Raw genomic sequence first — 25,756 nt, 5'->3', positions numbered from 1 at the left:
TAGAAGTAAACTCACACAGCCAAATCCTGCAATTCTCTTCAGGCAAAATGTCCATTGAATGTAATAGGACTTTTGGCTTAGTGAGGACTACAGTTTTTCGCTCATAGTGCATACCATCATTATCATATGAGAAAGATCCAACCAAAATAACATTACCTGTGATAACATCATGTCGGATCCCTTTTACTGAAATTCGGGCATTTTTTATTGGGTTACCAAATTTATCAGACACAATTCCCTTTATCCCACGGTGTACCTAACAAAGAAAGGACACGTTACACCAAATGGTAATATTTTTGTGCCTGCTCATCTTTTCCTGCAAGAAAGCCTATAGGAAGAGGAAGTGTAAGAATCTGTAGAGGGTACTGAGTTGCTGCCACCTCAACACCAACACAAAGGCATAGGCTAGGCTCTTGCAGGAGGACCTTGTGAGGCTGGGCTTAGCAGGAAGCACCGCCCAGCAGGACCTGAGTGGCAGCTGCTCACAGCCCACTGATTGGTTGGCACCAGTACTTAAGCCAGGAAGCCATGACAGGAAGCTGTCTGAGCAACAATACAGACTGCCTGCCTGCCTGCCTCTGCTTCAGACCCTGTGTGCAAGAGACCCCAGATTCTGCCTTCTGATTCTGCCTGTCTCCTAGGTCTGACTCTTGGTTTGCCCTCTGGCCTGTCTTGGACTCTGTGCTTCTAGTACCTGACCTGGCCTGACTCCTGCTCTGACCATTAGGTCTGACTGCCCATGTTCTGGTTGTGACAAGAAGCAATCCTCATGAGATTCTCCTCAAAATGAGTCACCATCCTTCTCATTGAGAAGGGTAGTTTGCCTTCTAGGGCAACACCTTAGAGGCCTGTGCACAATCTCAGATCATTCTCCACACTCATGAATCACCAACCTACGAGCAACTCTCTATGAGGTCTGGGGGCAAAGGGAGATGTGGAAGCAAATCATCCCCCTTTGATTATGGTGGAATGTGATCTATGCATGGAGGGTCCCGCCTGTATATAGATCATGGGTGCATGAACATATAACCATTATATTCAACTAATATTTTAAAATGTATGACTTAAATTCAACACAGAAAATAAATTTAGAGTTAAAGTTTTGAAAAATGACCTGATACTCCCTATGTAAAGGAAAAACACACTTTCATAAACTATGGAGTAAATGAGGCCAATTTACACAAGGAACTGACCCTCTAATCTACTAACTGCATTTACTACAAGGAAAAATGCAGCATTAAAGGATATATAGAATAACTAAATAACTAATAACTAACAGTCAAACAGCATGCTGACATCTTGACAGTGCAACCAATTAATGCAGCTCACTGCTATGAATAATATTTGCATAAGAAAATCAGAGGCATTAAAACTTGTTGAAATAATAATAAACAAACAAATATTTTCAGTTATGTAGTACCTCATATTAAAGATCTCAAAGTGTAAACTGTAAACTGTGAGCTAATTAACTGAACCCATCAGCAATCTTATGAGGCAGGCATGCATTATTACTATGCGAAAATCTCTCCCTGTCAGAAAGAACAGTGATGGAAATACTAGAACAATGACAGACATTAATAAAAAAAAAACCCTGATGTGAATATTTGAGAGAGAGAGAGAGAGACACTAGAGCAGCAAACTTGGACTTCAGGGTTGTTATTGTGTTGCACAACATGGCCATTCAGAATGTCATGATAATAGTGAGTATAGGACTCTGAGAGCTTGTCTCCACTTACTGTTGATTGACACTGTGGCGACTGATCCATCGGGGGTCAATTTAGCGGGTCTAATGAAGACCCGCTAAATTGACCACAGATTGCTCTCCTGTCGACTCCGTTACTCCATCGGAACAAGAAGAGTAAGGGGAATAGATGGGAGAGCATCTCACGCCAACATAGCGTAGTGTGGACCCCACAATAAGTAGATCTAAGCTACATTGACTTGAGTTACGCTACTAACGTACTCAAATTGCGTAGCTTAGATAGACTTTCCCCCGTAGTGTAGACCTGCCCTGCACAGGATACTATTGCTTGAGCTAAAGGGAAATACCCCTATCTGCTAGCAAGACAAAGCTGGTGACACACAGCAGACCAGTTTTAATTCCATGCACAAGATGCCAAACATGCCGATACAAAATTGCCAGTTCATAACAATCCGAGCTGGTGAAAAAGTGGGGAGAAAATCATTTTTTTAGAATTTTAGTCATTTTTTTTCTTCAGGCTTCACAAATGGACAGGTATTTATTTATTCAAAATTTTTACAAATATTTATTAAAAAATTCAATTTCAAAATTCTTTTTCTGATTTTTTTCATTTTTTTGGGTTTTCTGTTTTGTAGGTTTCCTCTTTTCTCCTCCTTTTTCTCCTCTTTTCCCTTTCCCCTTCATTGTTTCTTCTTTTCTCTTCGTTTTTCCCCTTATTTTGCCCCAGGAAAACAGGAAAACAAATAAACAATGAAAAAAAGATTAAATTTTGTTTTCCAATGGAATTAAAAAAATGGAAATTTTTAAAAAATAATTAACATATCCAATTTTTTTAAAAGGCCATTTTTTGGATGAAAAGTTTTGTAATCTAAAAATGTTGACCTGTTCTAATTACAGCACACACTTATTAATGACCAGATTCTGCTGCTCCTACTCATGTTGAGCACTACCTTACTCTTTACATAGTTTAACTTATTTGAATGGGACTACTCAAGGTGTGAGGTACTACTGAACAGAAGGAACCAAAAAGGGACAGAATTATTATAGCAAGTTGGTGCAGTTTTCTTTCCAGTCATCCTGCAGCATGAAAGTATGGAAAATCTTAAATTAGCAAGAGGTGTTAAAAATAGTGGGCCTTTCTCTTCACTAATTTGCACCCTCATCATTAACACTCTTGTAAAGTGAATGGAAAACACTTCCAAATCAGGACAGAATTTCACTTTCTGAAGAGCTGTAAATTCTCTATCCAGGGTACAAGGAAGAAGAGAATCTGTCCCATAATTCAGCAATTCTATTTCAACTTTGCTTTGCTGGATTTAGGTCAGAATCTGTTTTAAGTCCCATTTCTGACATCTTTTTCTGACATGACTTCAATAATTACTAGGCAGTGCAGGTAAGAGTGACAGAATTGGGCCCTTAATTACTTTATTGTTATTGAGTTTATTTTGCTGCCATGAATACAGCCCTGATCATGTATCCTTACAGTCAATGGGAGTTTTGTAACTGCTTTCAATAGGAGATGTATTAGCACATAGAAATCTATGTATAACTTTTGCTAGTTAAACTAAGTAGATTTATGCACACACGAAATAATCTGGTAAATATCAGAATGAGAAAAGTTTGAATTGGTTATGGCAGACTTAATCCTTATCAGGAGTAATTCAGTCAATCTTATCTAGAGAGTTTTCGCTTACTGTTCTGTATTTGCTCAAAAGGCTTTTCCAGCATAGACTTCTACAGTATCTCACACTATAAAAATCTTTACATCTTGAAGGCTTCAAGTGCAATATACATGGATTTAATCCAGTCCCATTTGGACTCACTAAAACTCATTTTCATCAGACAGCTGTAAAATGAAATGAGTTTGGTGGTCTGGATTGTAGTCTTTATCGAATGATGATACTTACCACAAGTAGCAAGAGGTTGCTTAAAAAGGCCATAAAAAAAAGCTAACACACTCCTAACAACTTTAAATTACTACATAGTCTATCAATATAAGGCATGACAGAAAGCTGATCTGCTAATGGCTGAGAGAAAGATGTCTGCCTTGGGTCTCTGTGATCAGTTACCTATTATTAGTGAGGCAATTGTTATTGCTGAGTGAACCCACATAAATTTGGTTCGGTTACTCCTCCACGAGTTCAGGGGCCAGACCTTTATTCTAACAGCTTTTGTTCAGAAACTGAGCTGAAATATTATAGGAACAGGATTTCCAATGAATGTTTCAGGATTTCTTTGTTCCAGCTGGGGCAAAAACAAAACTTAAAAGGTCTCTGTTACAGAATAGTGGAACTTGAGACCAAAAACATGGACTCGGAGAAGAATGTAAAAGTGAAAAATTACCTAAACTTTATGGAAATTTAAACTAAGTTTGGTTTAGTTCTTTGAGAGAGAGGTTGAGTCTTATTTTTCTGAATGAGTTGGTCTGTCTCTAGTATTGGATTTTGAAGAGTTGATTCATAAACCCACCCAAACTATTTACAGACATTCCTACGGTCCTATTTTGTGTTGTACTTAAGCTCATCTCAACCTTCAACCCAGCCACATGTGAGTTAGGGAAATAATATCCACATTCTTAGACAGCCAAACTGAGGGATAGAGACTGGTGTGGAAATATCTGAAGATCAAATGCTGTCATAAGCATCCTCAATGGGAAAAAAAATAACAATGGAATCCCACAAAAGAATGGACATGAAAAGCCACAAGTACTAAAGGAATGTAAATAAAAGTAGGGCTCTACCATTTCCATAAAAGTCAGAAGGGCTTCTTTGTTTTCATGCCAGGCTGAATACAGTTCCTCCTCCAAAGGAAACTTGTCACATCCCAGCTCCAAGGTGATTTCAAAACAGTTTGTGTGAAGGTAATTAAAATCTGCCATACCTAAATTAATAGAAAGGGAAAAGGGAAGATTATGAACAATCCATATCACATGTAATTAGAACTATGCTGCTGCAATTAGTTGATTAACAAATGCAGCCCTGTGGACAAGGATTTATATGTTGTGTAGAATGAATGCATCTACCATATGCATAGGATTTGGGATCTTTGGAGCTTTACAAGCATTATTTTAAACATCAGTTAACTAATTAATGCTCACAACACCTCTTTTAGATGGGTAAGTACTATTATTATTAAAACTCATTTACATTTGTGGAAGCTAAGGTAGAGGGATGGGGGTTGTGTATGATCAGCTTTATACCATAAGGTACTGCCCAAGGTCACAGGGAAATCAAGGTCGGAGCTGGGTTTAGAACTCTGGAATTGACTTCCAGGCCTGTGGTCAGAGAATGAGACTTGTTCTTGTACTGGGGAATAATGTCTTTGCTGTCTTATGGTTTCTTCATTTTATTACACCATCTAGCAAAGGTACCATACCCTGTCAGCAGGTCCTTTGGTGGCAGCAAACCTCTAAGAGAAGCTAACATCATAAGAACCTTGTGCCTCTACATTGAAGGTCATGGCATTATTATGTACTAAAATGTTAATCGTAGATAACAGGTACAATTTTCAAAAGCACCCCATTTTCAAAAGTTATTAATCACTTAGGAGTCTAAGTCACTTTTGAAAATTTTACCCAAATATCAAAAATTGAACAAACCTGAAAAACCAAATACTGCTAATGATAAAATAGCATTGGAAACTTGAACACCAATGAATTGGATGTCAGTTGTGACATTTTTGCTTATCACGACTACTAATAATAATCAATTATAGTTCAGTCAGTATGGATTAAAGCACTAGCACACTTCAAATCCATAATGTAAAATATATAAAATTCTGCATTATGGATCTGAAGTCCAAATTCATGCTGCTGTTGAGGCATTAACGTTTCATTCCTATCTGCTAGAAAATTTCAGATTTTAACACCAGAACAGCATTTCATAAATACACAATGCCAAATTCATCCCATGCATAACTCCATTGATTTCACCGGAGTTACGTCAGGGATGAATTTGGCCTGCTCTATTTGAATGTAGACTTTGCCATTTAAATCCTCTAAAGACATTTTTGTGCACTGGGTGGAAGGATATGATCCAAAGCCCACTGAACTTAATGAGTCTTTCCATTGAGTTCAGTTGGCCTTGGATCAGGCCCTTACTTGTCTCTCTTAAGGGTCTTACTCGGGTTTTGCTTCACATGACATAATGGCAAAGAGATTTACCTCCAGTAAAGCTGTACCACTGAGCACCATTTATAATTCCTCCTCGTTTTACGAAGTTTCCACCACAACGAGCTTCTGATTTGTCTGAGATGATTGGATGTGCACCTGCATATGCTTTAGCCAGCAATCTGAACATCTGAAATGAATGATTTTGAAATATATTTACTTCTTCTCTGAACTGTAAGCACGTCTTCCATTTATCTTCACATCACTGAGATCCACTCCAGCACTATCTGTTCCTGCTCGCCAGATGGTGTCCTCTAGACTTATGTGCACAGAGGGAACCTCTATACAAAGGTAACCCTCTTAGATAAAATTTACAAAAGTTCCTGAGTCACCTAGGAGTCTAACTTCTGAGACCTAGGCTCCTAAGTCACCTAGGTGCTTTAAAAAATCCATTATCTGCAATGCAATTACAAAGGATTCTAAATAGTGGAGCCACTTTTACCCTTGCATAATGACAGGTTTCAGAGTAACAGCCGTGTTAGTCTGTATTCGCAAAAAGAAAAGGAGTCCTTGTGGCTGTAGCTCACGAAAGCTCATGCTCAAATAAATTGGTTAAGTCTCTAAGGTGCCACAAGTCCTCCTTTTCTTTTACCCTAGTCTCTACTCACCTGTGATTTCAGGAATAAATAACAATAGTAACTTGTTTTCACTTTATCAAAGGTGCCAAGTGCTTTGGGGTCTAACCAGTTTTTTCACAATGCCTATAACTTGAGGTAACTAATGCAAGATACAGGCCTCATTATTTCTCCGGGCACAAACAAAAACTGTTTATAACACCTCTAGCTTAGTGTCATTAATACTAGGTTGCTTGTATGCCTCTAACAGAGACTGAAAAGTGTTACAGAGAGACACTTAGCAGTGCATGTGACCAGGTAGAAGATTCTGATGGTAAAGAGTCTGCCTGAGGGAACTCAGCCAATGCTATAGGCCCAGAAAGAGCATATGTGCCATCATGATTAAGAAGTGGAGACAGCAAGTCTAGGAGTACATGTGACTTCTGAGTCAAGAGCCAGTCTGCAGCTTGGAGGGAGACTGCAAGAAGAGGACAGGCCGCAGCAAGGAAAGAAGAGGTTAGCCTGCAGCTTACAGGGGACGTTTTCTGTGACCTTTCATGCTAAGTGAGGGGGAGTCGATTGGCCCTGTGGGTGAGAACTTGAGGCTTGATTCACAAAGGTACTTAGGTGCCTAACTGACTCTTTAGGTGCCTAAGTCTAACATTTAGGCACCACTGACATTTTCAAAATGAATTCTCAGGTACAGCCTAAATCTGAAGGTTCCTGCCAGTAGACATGTGCAACGCCACATAAGTCCTGCTGTCACCCCACAGCTAATGAGCTGCTGGGATCCCTAGCACAAGCTGCATCCCATTAGGAGTCTCAAGCTAGGGGTTCTTCTGCCTGCCTTGCCTGTGGGGATCAATCCATTAGGTGTCCTCTGACCACCTAATGCAAGTCTGAGAATTCCACTGGGTGGCAGAGTGCCTTGGAGTCAGGTGTTACAATGCTTAAAGTCCCTTTGTGAATATAGGGATCCTTGTCCTTAATTAAATGAACAATGGGGACAGCAGGCAAATCAGGGGAAATACAGGCTTCAGAAGCCTGTCCCTAGTCTCTGTTTGTCAGAGGCAGGAAATGGGCGACAGGGGATGGCTCACTTGATGATTACCTGTTCTGTACATTCTCTCTGAAGCACCTGACATTGGCCACTGCTGGAAAATAGAATAGTGGGCTAGATGGACCTTTGGTCTGACCCAGTATGACCATTCTTATGTTCTTATGTCCACTAAACCACTAAAAGGAATTGGGTTTCACAGTGACTAGGGCAGAAGAAAGTAATTGTCCTGGTTTAACATCTCAGAGGTCATTGCTTGGGACAAAAACCCAAGAACATTCCAATCACTGGCAAACAGAAAGCCAAGCAGGGGACTGAAGTGAGAAATCACCTCTGGAAAAATGTGGGACCTTAGAGGTCCAGACAAGGACTTTTAATGTATTCAGAATAATATCGTTGTCCACAAGGGTCAGAGTGGGATTTTCAAAAGCTCTCAGCACTGACCTGTCTTCACCCATTGAAAAGAGAGTTTTACCACTGCCTCCAATAGAAGCAGAGTCAAGTGAACACTGAACATTTCTGAAAATCTCACCCTCGATACCTCATTGGGGCCAAACTGAGTGAGCGAAGGGTTTTGGTTTGTTGTTTGTTAGTATTTCTGCTAACCGTGTATCAGTGTTGGCAAAGGGACAAGCTAGCTAATTGTTGAATGAAGACAAATGAGTATTCATGTAAAATTTGAAGTCCATCTCATTGTTTCTGAGTCAGAGGAGATGGAAAACTACCCCCATTTCAACATCTCAGACAAAATGTTTTTGAGTTTCCCTCAAGCTTAACTGTGATTTGTTGCCACTCTATGCACCTTCCCAGATAGTTAAATCTCCTTCATAGTTCAAGGCTCTGTTGGAAGAAAATAGCCAATAATTAAATACATTTACAAACAATATTTGTGTATAGTTTGGGATCCAATCCTGATCCTACTAACTTCTACTAAGGGAGTTATGGGCTCAATCCTGCTCCTACTGATGTCAATGAGAGATTTGGGGTACATTTTTTAGAAGTGCCCAAGGGGTTGTTTACACTGCCTGGCTGGTGGCTGTCTTGTTGGTGGCTCCTACCCTGCGCCGGGCTCAGCTGCTAGTCCCGGCTGGACTGGGAAGGATGGGACTTCCTCTTCCCCTGCATGGCATCTGGGGCCAGGTCAGACCCACCTCCAGATTTTCCCCCCAGTTGCAGGAAGCTCTGCAAACTTTCCCCCAATGCCTCGCTTCCTGCACCTGTCGCTCCTCAACTGCAGGGGGAGAGATCTATGTGCGGGGAGCTGGTCCCCCATCCACCCACCTCTGTCCATCCTGACCCCCTCATACCCAGACCCTCCCACCAAGTCTCAGCCCCCTCACACACTCCCAATGAGAACCCCCCAATGAGCCCCTCTCCCCCTGCAGCTGGACCACCCCGACAAGCCACCTGGATCCCCACCCCACCAGCCCCAACCAAATCCACTTGGATCCCCACCCAACTGAGCCCCACTCCCCCAGTATCTGGACCCCCCACTGAGCCCCTCACACCTAGACACCATGGCACTGAGCTCTATCCCCCCCACATCCAGACTCCCTCCTGCTGAGTCCCAACCACCTTCACCTGGACCCCCCTCTAGAGTTCCATTACCATTGCACCCAGAACCCCCCCAACAAGCCCCTGTGCCTCCAGATCTCCCCTGCACCCAGATTGCCCCACACAGAACCCTCTCAACCCACACCTGGATCCCCCCACACTAAGCCCCTCCACACCTGGATCCTGCCTTGCTGAGCCTGCCTGCCCACACCCGCTGCACCTAGCATGGAGGGGCAGGCCCCTGGGGTGTTTCTGGGGGAGACCCGGTCCTTGCGCTGTGTCCGGGTTGGGTGCAGCCTCACTGCTGAGTCTGTGTCCCGGGGTGGGAGCTGCACTTTGATCTCCCCGCTCTGTGTAGCCAGTGGCCTGTGCTCCCCACTGCCATGCTGGAGCCTCCACATTTATTTGACAAATAAGATTTGAAGAATTTTGCAGAATTTTAAAATATTGGGCGCAGAATGCCCTCAGGAGTAACGAGCTAATCTGGCCGCTAGGGATAAACCAGATACAGTAGTGTCCCACATCCCCAACACCAGTGGAACCAGGAAGGGGTAACATAGGGGCCAGAATGCCACCAGAGAAAATATATTGACATAGGTGGGAGTATCACTGGCTATTTAAGTCTGTTTTAAGTACACTTTGACACATCGACTCAGCTCAAAAACAACTCAGCAGGCTGGAGAACCTGAGCCTTCAAGGTTAGCTTCAGCAGCGCTGTGGTGCTTTAGTTTTTGCTGCAACCAAGGATGCAAATTTGCCCTCTTCCTCCTTGCCCAGGTGAATTCCATTGGGTCAGCAGTCAGAACAGAGGTTACAGCTAACAGAACAGCAGCTAAAACAGAGCAACAATATTTCAGGCCGCAGGTCCCCAGACAACAGCAGCTGCAGATGAGATTAGTTAAATGCAGGTCACTTAACAGGTGTGGTTTTATAACTCTAACATTTACAGGGATGCTGCTAACATTGCTAGACCCACCATTGCTACAAGCACTGGAAAAGTTATAAGGTTAAAAGAGGGGGGCGGGGAGGAGAGTACACGTTGATCTCCCTTCAATTAAAATAATTTTTTAAAGTCAATTTGAGAGGAAACACTGCTTTGGTGCCCCAGATTTAAATGAGGCTCCAGGTGCACAGTCCCTCACAGAGAAAGGGCACAATGATTACTGTAAGATTCAGGGGGCCTGATTCTCCTCTCCACCATCCAAGTGTGAGTCAGGAATATCTCCGGAGCAGTCTGTGGAGTCCCATAGCTGGAGAGCTGGTATGTGAGGAGAAGGAAGCTCACAAACATAAAGTCACAGGCAACTGTTTATTTATTTATTTTTGTTGTTGGGGGGGGGGGGTTGAAATATTTCACTACATCAAGTATTGGTCAATAGGGACCTGATGCTGCTCCTCTGCACAGCAAGGAAAAAACCCCTCTGCCATGTACATTGGTCAAACTGGACAATCTCTACGTAAAAGAGTAAATGGACACAAATCAGATGTCAAGAATTATAACATTCATAAACCAGTCGGAGAACACTTCAATCTCTCTGGTCACGCGATTACCGACATGAAAGTTGCGATATTACAACAAAAAAACTTCAAATCCAGACTCCAGCGAGAGACTGCTGAATTGGAATTCATTTGCAAATTGGATTCAATTAACTTAGGCTTGAATAGAGACTGGGAGTGGCTAAGTCATTATGCAAGGTAACCTATTTCCTCTTGTTTTTTCCTACCCCCCCTACCCCCTCAGACATTCTTGTTAAACCCTGGATTTGTGCTGGAAATGGCCCACCTTGATTATCATACACATTGTAAGGAGAGCGGTCACTTTAGATAAGCTATAACCAACAGGAGAGTGGGTTTGTGTGTGGGGTGGGGGAGTGGGGAGAAAACCTGGATTTGTGCTGGAAATGGCCCAACTTGATTATCATACACATTGTAAGGAGAGTGATCACTTTAGATAAGCTATTACCAGCAGGAGAGTGGGGTGGGGGGAGGTATTTTTTCATGCTTTGTGTGTATAAAAAGATCTTCTACACTTTCCACAGTATGCATCCGATGAAGTGAGCTGTAGCTCACGAAAGCTTATGCTCAAATAAATTGGTTAGTCTCTAAGGTGCCACAAGTCCTCCTTTTCTTTTTGCGAATACAGACTAACACGGCTGTTACTCTGAAGCTCGAGCCCAGACATCTACACAGCAGTGAAACAGCCCCCCAGCCCGAGCCTGAGTCGGCTGGCACAGACCAGCCATAGGTATCTAGCTGCTGTGTAGACATACAGTATCCTCAGAGGCCCATGATGTCACTGGAAGTTGAAAAAAACAGTTCCAATGCAGAAGGCATTCAGCACCTGAGCATTGTTAAAGAGCTGTGACATCATTGTTCACGTGTAATGGTACCTTACTCCACAGAGCAGTCCCTCACTGACAAAGAAAACAAGGCAGAGCACTAAACATCTGAGTGGTGATTTTACGATTCCAGTCACTAAAAACCTCAGCTCTTTTCTGTTCTCCAGTGACTTTTCTGAGGCTAACTGTGCTCACCCTTGATTGAAAGCAATTCACAGAACATGCAGCTGTGTGCTAAGTTAGGAACCTTTATCACAGATCAGTGATTTAACATAGGGGATTTTTTTGGCTTTTTCTCTAAGTTCACTAGCTGTAAACCATCTGCTCCTTACCAGATAAAGAATGGATTTCCCCCTCTTCTTCATAACGTACTGTAGTTTGCATTACCATTCAGTAAATCTATTCGTGACATGCTATGTGCTTTTCACTGTTCAGCGTCCCTACTTTGTGTGGCTTCCCCTGCTAAGTATGACAGGTTTCAGAGTAACAGCCGTGTTAGTCTGTATTCGCAAAAAGAAAAGGAGTACTTGTGGCACCTTAGAGACTAACCAATTTATTTGAGCAAGTGAGCTGTAGCTCACGAAAGCTCATGCTCAAATAAATTGGTTAGTCTCTAAGGTGCCACAAGTATCCTTTTTTTTTCCTGCTAAGTATATCACTGAGTATCCAAACAGCAGACTTTATGCAGCTCACAACAAGACACTTAATACCAGTTTCCTAACTGCAGATCTCTGGTGCCCAGCCTGCATAAGGAATCAACCCAGTCCTGCACTCCTCAACACAAGGGTTTGTACATCACACACTAAGGAAAAGTGATTTATTTATTTCTCTGCAGCATTTGTTTGCTAAAGAAAGTGGTGTTTTTTAAGACGGCCAGGGATTTCTGACATGTCACAAAAGCTCAAACTTCTCATTACTTGTGTCAAGGACTAGTTTTAGGAAATCAAAAAGAAGTAGAGAAGAAGGCTGAAAATTGTGCAGCATATTGAAAGTTCCCAAAATGAAGAATACTCCAAATCAGAGACCGGAAAGACAAATATTCACTATTTCGTCTTAACCTGGAATAACTATTACAATATTGCCCCCTTCTGGCATCATTTATTTTCTTCGGTTTAAATGAAGATAAGAACTGTATGTTCAGAACCTGTTCCTTGTGAAGCCAGTGGGAGTTAGATTGGACCCTTAACTCCTTAAATATTAAGGGGCAGATTCTCTGTTCCCCTACACCTGGTGGAGTTATTTACATTAATGCAAAGCGGGTGCAAAATGCTACCAAATCAGAACTGTATATATGTAAATGACTCTAGAAGGTGCCGGAAAGTGGACAGTCAGGCCCTCATGTGTTGTCACTGAAATGTTACATTTATTGGTTTGGCTACAGGAAATAAACTTTCCTATGAGTAGATTTGTCAATAGTTTAACTTTCCAAGTCTTATTCTTTACTCCCTCTGAGTCTGACAATAGGAGCACTCAGCATCAGCACAACGCTGGTCCCTTAGAAGCCAATGTTCAAACTCGCACTGATTTCACCGGGGCCATGTTTACACTATGGCTCCTACAGCTACAGCGGCAGCTCTGGTGCTGTAGCGCCATAATGTAGACACTTCCTATATTGTTGGAAGGCTTTCCTTCAGTGTAGGTAATCCACCTCCCCAAGCAGCAGTAGCTAGGTCAATGGAAGAATTCTTCCATCAGTCAAACAACATCTAGACCACGTGTTAGGTCGCCTTCACTCTGGCACTCAGGGGAATGAATTTTTCATACCTGGGCAATGTGAATAGGTTTACCTAAATTTGAAGTGTAACCAGGCCTGAGAGTGACGTTAGACAAGCCCCAAGCGCTTTTGCAATTCCCACCCCTAGAGTGTAATGACTGCAGAATTACATTCACCCTTTCATGTCATATTTAGAGATATTGTTGCAAGTCTGGCATTCAAAAAATCCACATCAGCTCTGAGTTAAAAGGATTGGTTCCAAGTAGTTCCATATCTGGAGTTGTACTCATTTATGTAGCCATCTGACAGAAGTATTACCTTCTCATCAGGTGTAGGGGAGAACATTTTTTCTTCTAGTGGATGCCTTGAGAAGTCATAGGGATAGGTAACAACTAATTCACCTCCATGAAGACTGGCAGACAATACAAATGGTATAGCCCTCATCCACTTCATAACTGCTTTTGTCTCCGGTGCTACCTGAAGAGTAGAAAGAAAAATCACTTGAATTAACATTCTGTTTAGAATGGATTCACTTAAAATAATTTGGGGCCAGCATGACCCTTCTCATAGAAACACCTGCAGATAGGAGTGTGGTGGGGAAGAAAACTGTGTGTGATTCCCCAGATGTCCCATTAGGGGACGGGGTGGTGGTTGTTTGTCCCATGTAACAAGCATGGAGTTTGGACCCCAAAATCCAGGACCAGAAAAATTGTTATAACAAAATGGAAAGTCAGACTCACAATTCCTAGCCACCCAGACCCCAGAGGCAATTGCCATTTTTGGAAAAAGCATCACAACATGGAGAAAAGACTGCTATGGACTATATTTTTGTTCTGTGTTTATACAGTAACTAGCACAAGGGAGGACTGGGGTTCCTAGGCGCTATACTAATACAAATAAATAATAATAAGATGTGATTTGAACTAAAATTCAGATTGCAACAAGATTAAGAGCCATAATAGTGGTCACATTTTAATGAAAATGTAACATGTTGCTTTCAAAATTTTCCCTGGACAAGCTGGAACTCAACTGCAAAATCCTAGTGTTCACCACTTGTTGAAAGACAAAGTAGAAAACAACTTTACATTGACTCTTGTAAGATAATTAAGGATGTGATTTAGTCACTGAAGTCACAGATTCCATGACTTTTCCGGACATCTGTTACTTCTTTGGTTTTATCTGTCAGTGGCTGTCGCCAGGACTGGAGCCGGGGCTGGAACCGGGGCTGTGCGCCCCTGCCCTTCGGCTTCAGCAGAGGCTGGTTCTGTTCACCCATGCCCTGTGGCTTGGGCTGGTGCTGTATCTCCCCTTCCCCCATGGCAGTGAGGCTTGGGCTGTCAGTCCCCGCTCCCTGGGGCTCCAGCTGTAATTCCTTCCTTGACAGCCCTCCCTCCTGGTTATTTTTAGGAAAAGTCACAGACAGGTAACGGATTCCTGTGAATTTTTGTTTATTGCCCGTGACTTGTCCGTGACTTTTCCTAAAAATAACCGTGACAAAATCTTAACCTTAAAGATCCTCTGATCTGTACATCTGACAATAGACGGAGAAGCGTCTCCATATCCATGTTATGCACTGGTATAGCCAGGCGTTGTTTGCAAAAGAGTTCAGCGTGTTGAATCTAAGCCATAGGATTCTTCATGTTGCCATTTCATGCTATGAAGTAAACAGTTTCCCCTTGAGGGACTTATCTGGCCTCAGTAGTTACTGAGGAATAATTTCATTCAGGGCTACATTATAATTAGCTACTCCTTAAATGCAACAGTGACACCTGGTGGCCAGTTAGGGTAAGCCTCGAAATACAGCTGTCAGAGAGTTGTTAGTTTTAGGGAGGGATTCTCCTTCCATTTGCACCCTTGTGGGGTCATTGACAGCTGTGCAATGTTAGTGCAAAGTGGCTGTAAAATGCTACCAAATGAGAACAGCAGTGTGTTTGCACAAATGTCAAAGACTACACGAGGTGTAAAGCAAAGGAGGGTCAGGCTCTTACTTTGGGCCCAGCCGTGCATGGATCTATGCAGGGCTGCTAAAGCCCTCTGTCACCTCATGCTTAAATACCATCAGCTATCAGAAAATAGTGAAGGTTAGAGGATGACCATCCCTTGGTCAGCTGGTCACTTGCATGAGTGACTTCCCGAGTGCCCCCCTGTAAATATTGCAGGAAATGCGTTGGCAGTTCAGTAAAAGCAAGTGGCATTCTTATCCAGGTGGCGTAGACACCACTGTGGAATACTGTTACTCCACTTGATGTGTAGTAAGTGCTGGGTAACTGAGGAAGGCAGCTGAAGCAGCATTAGGCTTTATATCCATTGTAGACTAGCCATTGGTATGGGTGCTTATAACATATTTGTTTAGCAGGGCTGCCATTTCATTTACAAGAGGGCAGTATGCACACACACACTAACCAGTGCAGAACAACCTGAAAACACCTTTTCTGGTGATAAAGCCAGGGCAACCGTTTCACAGGACCCATATGAATGGTCCTTTATATTGATGCCAGTTTTTGATTAGGGCTCTTCCGCAGAGCATGTAGCCATTGGCAGAGAGTGGGGCTTCATTTATTTTGTGTCAGTAGTTTGCCAGGTTGCACTTGCGGTATGTCAGGATGCCAGGCTCAGATGAAAATACTGGATGAATTGTCATCAGTTAGATCCCTCCAACATCTGGCTGTCAGCTGGCTTGAAAACACTAAGAAAAGTCACTAAAGCCAAAATCTAAAAAGATATTTAGGGGTTGGGATGCTCAGTGTTGCAACACCTAAGTGATTTAGTAGCTGTTTTCAAGAGTGATTTAAGCACCTTGGTGCCTAAATCCCATCAACTTCCAATGGGATTTTGGTTCCTAACAGCATAAATCCCGTTTGAAAATTAAATTTAAGCTCCTAAATCTGCACTGCAATGCTGAGTGCCGCAACACCTAAATACCTTTAAAAATCTGGGTCTAAGTGTAACAAAAGCTACAGTGCTGGCTCTAGGCAGCTGCAGTGAGAAGTCTGTCGGAATGTTCACATTGTAGTGCACATGTATCAAAACAGTCAGGGTGTATTTTTTGTAAGGCACTGTGTAAAAATTTATTAGTGAAGATTTTATAGGCCCTGGACACTGTGGGACAGGTGGCTATGTGGTAAGAATTGGGGGAGGGATATTGGTGGTCAGAATAACAACACTCCAAGAATCACACATTATTTTTACTTCATTGTTGTTAGCATTTAGCTGGTAGAAGTATTGTGGGGCTGGTAATTAAGTAAAAAACTAAAAGAAAAAAATGAAGTTGGTTCCTGTCTGATCTATGGTTTGGAAATGGGTGTTACAGTGATGGAAGAAAAGAAGATACAGCTAATAGAAAGGAGAATGGCAGGCGAGTAGAGGACAGACAGAGTGCTCATGGAAAATATAAAGGGGAAGATGAACTTGGAACTCTTAATGATAGAGAGGCTGGAGAGCACACTTTTGAGGTTGGATGGACATGTGATCAGAATGACCAGCAAAGAAAGCCTGGGAGGAAGAGGACAGCAAGAAAGGGCGTGGAAGACTGACGATATGATGGGAAGACACTGTCAAGAGAAGTTTGAAGAGAAAAGGACTGGAACTCCAAGACCTATGAATCTGTGTTAAGGACCAGAAGGAGTAGTGAAGAATTGTGGGCACCTCCAACCCTGTGTAAACAGGAAAAGGAGTAGGGAAGTGAAGTATTGTTAGCATTTAGGAACATGAGTTACAGGACCTGGCATGGCAAATTCTTCTGTGGTTTATCATCATTTGAGATAACTGAAGTTCTACATCCTGGTTATTAGCTATGCTCCAGTTTCCAGTACACAAAAAGCCATTAGTACCTTTGCATACATTTGCATACCAGTATCACTAAAAACTATAGTATTACAGGTGAGCCCAGAGAGAAAGACATGCTAGGAGTGGGAGACAGGATGGAAAATATCATCCCCTTCCTTCCCCCACAATTGACTCAGGGTTTTAAAGTGAACCCAATGCTACTGATTCCCATGAAAAAGGAAGCAAAGAGGTCCTTTATCAGGAAGTTATCATTATAATAATTCATTTGTAGCATTGCTGTAGCACAAAGGATCCCTAGTAATGGACTAAGATAAAATTGTGTTAGGCAAAAAGATGATCCCTGCCCCAAAGAATTTATAATAAGACAAGAGATAACAGGTGGAGACAGTCAGACTGGGGAATACAAAGGAACAATGAGACAATATTTGTCAGCATGTCAGGCACACTGGCTGCCTAACCATTGTCAAGTTTGTTAATACGGCAATTCCCCCATATGTTCAAGAGCATGAGAGTATTTTACTTACGGCTCAGAAGAAGGGAGACCATTTGAAAAGCCCTGGGGAGTTGAGCCCCATGGGTAAAGGACACTAGAGAAGTCTTTCAGGCACACACAGGTACACACATACCAAAGGTGGGGGAGAGAAAATTGCCTCAGGAGGTTTTGTGAGAATGAACTCGGGGAGTCTCAGAGGAAGGCTCCCTTATGGGTTTGCAGTGAGAGTGGGCTTTCCACAGGGAATCTGAGACCTGACTCCATGGATGCCATGGAATTAGTAAGAAAAATCAGACCCTTCTGGGCTGATTCCTGGGCCTCCTTCCCAAGCCTTGGCTCCCTTTAACTCCATCCCTTCTCAGAAGCAGAAACTGCAGACAATTTAATACAGCCTGGAAAAGCACTGATGCCGTCATGGGTTTCCTCTTGGGATCAGCTGGATGGCCAATGGACCATGCTGTGGCAATTCCTATGCTTCTCCGTTCTGTCAGTGCCCACACAAGAGCTCTGCTGAAGGCTGTTGAGTAACAGGAAAGCCTGCTGCAGAGGGGGCTCAATTCCTCTTCTCTGGTTTCAGCACACAAAACTGTCTGCTCCTTTGCTCCTCTCTGCAGCAGTGAATAGGCACCAACACAGACCCTGTCCTATTCCTGAGGAAATAGGTACTCTCAGATTTCAGTAAAAGTCTTTTATTTAACTGTTAATCAATATTTTCTGGGACAAGCCCAGAATGTCCTATTCAGAGAACTTCCAAACTCAATCTCTTTCCATGTCTCTCTCTCTCGCCTACTTCCTTGTTAGATACCTACATACTCCGCAAGACAGTGAGCCCGTTTGTGATGCTGGCAGACCAGATGCCAGCCCATGCCACGGTCCCCATGTCTTAACCGAATATGAACAAATACCTAGCTGGAATCAGTCTGGCTCACCTCTGTGTTAATATTATTAAAATAGGTATTAAAATTACAAGATTGTGTTTAGTATTAAGACTTTCTTGATTGCTGGTGTGTTGCTGTGTGCATTAATCTCACTTACAGCACCTGTATCCTATATTGTAAGGTAATATTTAAGCATTTGGAATGTAAACTTCTGTGACATTCTAAATCACTAGACTGGAGAGAGACATTAACTAGTGTGAAGTGCTGACCTCCAAAGCTGTTACATCCTGGTCAACAAGGAAGGCCCATCAACACCACAACGACTACTGTGGGACACTGAAGAGAACAAAAGACTTTGTTTCTCCGCTCTCTCGCTCCATGCCCACGAAGAAGAGTTATGCAAGTTGATTCCACCCATCATCTGAGTTCACAGCTTAGAGCACATGGGGGAAAGAGAATAAAAAAACCCTAACAAGAAGGAACTGTACCTCTATGTCTCCTGGACTCTGCGGGCGTACAGCTTCTAAGCATAAGCAAGGGATCCCCAGCTGCTTAGCATGGGTTAGCCCTATAGGACATATACAGCTTGTTTATTATAGAAACCTCTATTACCTTTTCAAATGTAAAACTGTGACTCGTGTGTGTGTTTTCCTGCTTTCATCTTATAAAGAACTCTATTTCCTTTTCCCTGTTAATAAATCTGTAGACAGTTTATTATAGGATTGGCTACAAGCATTGTCTTTGTTGTGAGATCTAAAGAGCAACTGACCTGGGGTAAGTGACTGGGCCTTTGGGACAGACAGTAACCTGAATACTGCTGTGATCCTTGGTGTAAGGGACCATTTATCACAAAGGTAGGCTCGCCTGTGTGGCAAGACAGATTGGAGTATCCAAGGGTACTGTCTGTGACTCCATGGTTAGGCTGTTACAGTGCTTCATGACTTTCCACTTGATAATTGGTTTAGTGAAATCTAAGTACAAAAAGCACACCTATTTTGGGGTTTGTGCCCCGTTGCCTGCCCTGAGGTTGGTATTCAACCTCTTGGGTTACTGCAGGACAACTTTACACCATTATTATTTTATTGCTGCAAATTTTGTGGAAAACAATTAGGTTTTGCAACCCATATAGCAATTTAGCTTTAAAGAAACTATATTTTTAAACCTACGTCCTTCTGGTTCAGCTCCATCAATAGTATCAGACTCTACCCTTTGACTATTCATAGATTATTTCTTTAATGTGGTTTATTAACTCACCAAAAGTCCTTTGCCTTTCAGTCACAGACAATCATTCTTAAATTATCCATTTTGCAAGCGCAATTTAAGATACAATTAGAAGGGAACTAGATAATTTGGCTATAAATAGTGAATGGCCATTACCCTTTTTAAACCTGATTCCCATTTCTGTCAGTTATATCGTATTTAACCACTGTCTCCATGGTCTGTAAAGATTATTTCTTTTTTTTCTTTTAGAAACAACTGGACTAGATTTCCTACAGTTTCTGCCAGCCTGCACTATAAGCCTCCAAATCCTGTATGAATCAAGGCAATTTAATTTATTTAATCTCTGATAATGTTTCTCAATTTAAACTCTGACCATTTATTACAATAATTGGTAATAACAGAGAACAAAGCTTGTTGTGAGGGCAAGGATTATGGGAAGGGAAGGGGTTTTTCTGAGTTTATGTGACTGGCAAAGAGCTTGCTTTCAATTTTCCGGTCTCCATGTGGTGCTTTGGAATACCTGCATAATTACTTTAATAAGCTGGATAATAAATACTATTAAGTAAATGACAGTTGAAAGGCTGGCTTTGAAGCAGACATACTAATGCTTTTACATGCACAAAGCTGAGTTCCATAATAGCGTCCCCTCACGAAGGTAAATGGTTCATATCCCTAGCAAAATTGATGCTCATTACATCAACAACTCTTATGGCTCTTAGAATCATAGAATATCAGGGTTGGAAGGGACCTCAGGAGGTCATCTAGTCCAACCCCCTGCTCAAAGCAGGACCAATCCCCAATTAAATCATCCCAGCCAGGGCTTTGTCAAGCCTGACCTTAAAAATTTCTAAGGAAGGAGATTCTACCACCTCCCTAGGTAACGCATTCCAGTGTTTCACCACCCTCCTAGTGAAAAAGTTTTTCCTAATATCCAACCTAAACCTCCCCCACTGCAACTTGAGACAATTACTCCTTGTCCTGTCCTCTTCTACCACTGAGAATAGTCTAGAACCATCCTCTCTGGAACCACCTCTCAGGTAGTTGAAAGTAGCTATCAAATCCCCCCTCATTCTTCTCTTCTGCAGACTAAACAATCCCAGTTCCCTCAGCCTCTCCTCATAAGTCATGTGTTCCAGACCCCTAATCATTTTTGTTGCCCTTCGCTGGACTCTCTCCAATTTATCCACATCCTTCTTGTAGTGTGGGGCCCAAAACTGGACACAGTACTCAAGATGAGGCCTCACCAATGTCGAATAGAGGGGGACGATCACGTCCCTCGATCTGCTCGCTATGCCCCTACTTATACATCCCAAAATGCCATTGGCCTTCTTGACAACAAGGGCACACTGCTGACTCATATCCAGCTTCTCGTCCACTGTCACCCCTAGGTCCTTTTCCGCAGAATTGCTGCCTAGCCATTCGGTCCCAATTCTGTAGCTGTGCATTGGGTTCTTCCGTCCTAAGTGCAGGACCCTGCACTTATCCTTATTGAACCTCATCAGATTTCTTTTGGCCCAATCCTCCAATTTGTCTAGGTCCCTCTGTATCCTATCCCTGTCCTCCAGCGTATCTACCACTCCTCCCAGTTTAGTATCATCCGCAAATTTGCTGAGAGTGCAATCCACACCATCCTCCAGATCATTTATGAAGATATTGAACAAAACCAGCCCCAGGACTGACCCCTGGAGCACTCCACTTGACACCGGCTGCCAACTAGACATGGAACCATTGATCACTACCCGTTGAGCCTGACAATCTAGCCAACTTGCTACCCACCTTATAGTGCATTCATCCAGCCCATACTTCTTTAATTTGCTGACAAGAATACTGTGGGAGACCGTGTCAAAAGCTTTGCTAAAGTCAAGAAACAATACATCCACTGCTTTCCCTTCATCCACAGAACCAGTAATCTCATCATAGAAGGCGATTAGGTTAGTCAGGCGTGACCTTCCCTTGGTGAATCCATGCTGACTGTTCCTGATCACTTGCCTCTGCTGTAGGAGTAGGTTAACTCTGGATAGAAAGAAGATTCATGCAGTTTCGTCTCTTAGCTAAATGAAACTGTAGTTGTCAGGGAAGTTTTTTGTGTGCCTTCAAGGTCACAGGATGACAGGTTCTCTCATTCTCTCTCTACACAATACACATCGGAAGGTACTTTGTATGTTGTTGAGCTGCTTGTTACGGAGGGAACAAGTTCTCTGTGTGTTTGTGGTGTGTTAAATAGTCACTTCCTTCATGGCTAATTCCCCTGTAAAATGCAGTGAAAGGCCTGCAGTAGAATGGTTGTAGCCTCTGGTATGTTGAAACCCCGCTGTAATTTTGTGTGTTTTGTTTCTGTTAAGGGCAGGCTGAGACAACAGAGGGGTTAAAATGCCAGTGGCTGCCTATGCCTTTTCTGCACTGGAGCGCTCACATTCTCTGTCACTAGGGGAGCAGAACTTGTGGTAGCAACAGTGGGAAATTTGGGACAAAAATCCTAGGGACAAATTCTGTCACCCACCCAGGCTTCTGTAGGCTACTGTGATGGCATATGGGGCTGTAAAGGCACAACAGGAGTCCGGGGGAGAATCTGACGAGTGCAGGGCACTCTGTAAGTGGCCCTACACTACTCCCCACCATAAAGTCATGTTTAAGGAGCATGCCACACACATGGCAGAGGGCAACTGGGAAAAGACTAGGGGCAAGAATGTAAACATTATGCAGTGAATAGTGTTAGAGGAATTCTGGGCTGGGCCGCAGTCCATAGGCAGCCTGGGCTGGGCTAAGTCAGAGTGGCCAGGAGCTGCTGCAGCTTATGCTGTTGGCTGCATCAGTCTTCGGAGCAGCGCAGAATATGAGCATAAATCTCTCTTTGTTCCCTCTCTTCCTGGGCTGAGACTTCAGTTCTGCAGCTCCTGGAAGTGTAGACAAGGCAGGAAAGATGTCCTGGTCCCTGCCTTGGAAGGCTTCCAATCTAATGTTAATGCAGAGGCATGCAGCCCAGTACAATAGTACAGCAGCGGAAAATCTTCCAAATAGGCCTGGGCAAAACTGGTGACAATTCTTCCCTGCCTTTCCCCAAGTGTGTTTGACACACGTATGGCCTATTATACAGCACACAGCTCTGGAGGCAACAGAGTCCAATGCAGAGTTCCCTAGCCAAATGGCACCAGCAGTTAGCTCACCAAGGCTTTGATCCTGCCAAGGGCTCTGTATAGGCAGACCCCCACTGCGCCTGCTTGGAGCCCCATTCAAAATAACAAGGCTCTGTGCTGGATGCAGGGTCTGCCCACATGGAGTTATTTGCATGGTCAGGGCCAAAGACCACTTCCCAGGCCCTTCTCAGTCCTTCAGAGACATTACTCAATGCAATAACAATGCACGATTTTAAATGTAAATAATGTCAATGACTGTGCACTATTGGGATTAACAGAAAAAAAAGGTGCCCAGCTCTCAGGGCAGCAGAGTTCAGCTTTGTTTGGAATCTCTCTCGCTCTCTTTCTCTCCCCCTCGTATATTATCTCTTGGGACCTCTCCTATTTGTCTCTTGGAACCTCTTTACTAGGCCTCCAACTCTGCTTCAAATGCTCTAATGCTGGAGCTGAGCGAATAATTGATTGTTTTGGTTCAGTGACAAATCTCTGAGGGAAAAAAGTAATTTCGGGTCACCCCAAAACACCAGTTTTTCAGTTTCTCACCAAAACACAAAGATGCAAATTTAATTTCAAGTTGAATGAAATGGTCTGTTTTATTTTTGGGTGTTTCTATTTTTTGGTTTTTAGAGATTTATTGTTAGTTATTATTTTTTTATTTTATTTTATTATTTTAAGTTAAATCTAGCTACATTTCTAAACAAAACATCAGTTCTAAATGAAAACTCAGACATTTCACTATTTGCCATGTTTGACCCTAATTCATGAACAGTTTCAGTCTATCTGAAATTGCCTTTTGTTTGGGAGGAGGATGGTAATAAACTATTCATCAAAAAAAATTTATCTAGTTCTATGAAGGCCATTTCTTCTCTTCTGAGGCTCCCTCAGTCTGTGCTCTGAGGCTTGCAGTGTGCTGTGTTTCACAAGCCCCCTATTTGCCATCCACCATCTCTCTTTATTAGTTCATTTGAAAGCTGAAAATCATCAAGGCCCTGATCCTACCAGCTGCTCCACACAGGGGGCTTCTATGCCTATGCAGAGCATCGAGAGAAGTCAGCTGGGCTCAGGGCTCCATCTACATGGCATACCTTGCAGGATCAGCACATAACCAGCACATTTCTCTCAGCTGTCACTGAAGGTGTGGGTTTCTATGGCCCCCATTATGGTAGTACCTGAGCAACACACACTCTGTAATGTATTGATTCTCACAACAGCCCTGTGAGGTAGGGCAGTGCTATTATCCGCATTGTACAGATGGGGAAGTGAGGCACAAAGAGACTAAATGACTTGCCCATGGTGAAGGTTTGTGGAGAAGCAGGGACTCCCCAGAGTCCCCTGCCAGCGTCGTAATTTCTGGATCATCCATCCTCTCTAGGACTTTGAACATTTGGGATTGCATGCTGGCAAACAACTGAACCAATTTCACTGAAAACCCACCCAAACGAAAACCAGGGTTGCATGGGGAATTGAAGAGAGAGCAGGAGCTCTCAGACTCAGGGCTAGTGTTTTGCCTCACACTTACAGTAGGTGATGGATTCTGTGTTTCCTCTGTTTGTAGGGAGATGAATTGCAACTGCAGCCACTGGAGCTGAGGGAAACCGCTCCCTGCCCCATGACAGGGGTATAGCCTTTGGTACACCTGTCCTGTGACTGGGGCTAGGAGCTAAAACACTCCTGAATATCACACTATTGCTATGCAAGCACATGACTTACTTAAGTTGCTGATGATTAACTTCAGGCCCAGTGTTCCTTTTGCTGCTCCCAGTACCGGGGAGGAGAGGTAACAGCTGCTTTCTCCCACCCACCTTCCAGTACTGCTGGGGGGTGGGGGGGCGGGAAATGAGTAGGCATTGAGATAACAGCTTCAGTTACCTGAGCTGTTTGTTAAAATGTCAACTTGGTCATTTTCAAGAAATGCTGAGGATACATAACTCCCAATGAAGTCACTGTGAGCTCCATGGGGCAGGGACCAGCTTGGTGTTCTGTCTGTTCAGCACCGAGCGATGACTGGGGCTGATAGACCCTACCGCAATACAAATAATACATTTAATAATAATAATTAATTAATAATCAAGTCAATATGAGTTGTGGGTGCTCAGCCCTTCTAAAAATCAAATTGTTTCTGTTGTACAATAGCGTATAGTTTAATTAAATACAGAAACCTGTTATTTGTGACATTTTTGTTTGCTAGTCATTTGAGACTTTTGCCTTTTCTTCCAAGACCAGCCCATGACTTATCATACAAATCCTATGCACATCCAACTAGTCCTCCTTATAAGAATAATAATATTAAGCTCAAACAAGCATCAAGGATAACTTCGTACTGATTTTTTTAAATATTCATAATTATCTGAGCCTTTATACAAAATATTTGATAAAAGGTCTGTAATTCATACCTTACCCTCCCAATAGGACTGTGGAATGGGGATGTGGTCTAGGCGTGCCCATCGGAGCCCGGCTCTGTTGTAAACTTCAGATGTCAAGTCAGGGAAATTTCTGTTAAGATCAAGGTTCTGAGCAGTTTGACGTCCATTAATCCATCCATTGTAACCAGCTCCCTAATAAAGAAAGAAGCCAATTAAATAGATCCAATCCTGCCTGTCTCATAATGTTTGGGGTTTTAAAAATGTTATTTGCTAATGACCAACTGGAAGTTTGAAATGCCAAAAAGGCACCGGAGATTTGTTAAAAGTGTCCAGAGAGTGGAAATAATATATTTATTTATAGAACACCCTTTATCCCAAAGGACCTCAAAAGCACGTGTGAGCACCACGGATGTGACTCAGAGGTCGAACACAACAGCTGTTAAACAGGTTTAAATCAGGGCTCAGCAAACATAATAAATATTAATATTTAATTACATTTGATCTTCTAGCTGAGGAAGAAAATATATTTAACGAAAAGTTTGTATAAAATAAAAGGAGCAATTTCAATTGTCATAATTGGCTCTTGGGCATTTTGCCCAAATATTGATAGGGCAGGCTGCTGAATGTCCAAACAGACTTTCATCTGTATCAGACCTCCAGTATGCAAGCAGGAACAATGCAAAATCTGGTCCAAATTACCTGTTAGTTTTGTTAATCTGGGCACTATAGAGCAGCCACCCATCAAATCAGATGGGAATAAAATCTGTTAGTCAACTATTGTCAAAACCTAAAT

At 42.7% G+C, this 25,756-nt stretch overlaps 1 protein-coding gene across 1 annotated transcript in view; it reads right to left on the bottom strand.

Moving 5' to 3' along the window:
* The window catches only part of CPZ (carboxypeptidase Z), a 56,885-nt gene that overhangs the window by 2,381 nt on the left and 28,748 nt on the right, over positions 1–25,756 (bottom strand). Inside the window, exons 6-10 of the mRNA XM_077814662.1 lie at positions 24,994–25,155; positions 13,407–13,565; positions 5,865–6,000; positions 4,443–4,582; positions 157–256 (exon numbers count right to left, since the gene is read on the bottom strand). Of these exons, the coding sequence (XP_077670788.1) occupies positions 157–256; positions 4,443–4,582; positions 5,865–6,000; positions 13,407–13,565; positions 24,994–25,155 (697 nt within the window). The remainder of the gene's footprint in view (positions 1–156; positions 257–4,442; positions 4,583–5,864; positions 6,001–13,406; positions 13,566–24,993; positions 25,156–25,756) is intronic.

Source organism: Eretmochelys imbricata, chromosome 4 (genome assembly GCF_965152235.1).
Source record: "Eretmochelys imbricata isolate rEreImb1 chromosome 4, rEreImb1.hap1, whole genome shotgun sequence".
NCBI lineage: Eukaryota > Metazoa > Chordata > Testudines > Cheloniidae > Eretmochelys > Eretmochelys imbricata.
The sequence above is the reverse complement of the archived record's forward strand: the minus strand, read 5'-3'. Positions and strand labels throughout refer to the sequence as shown.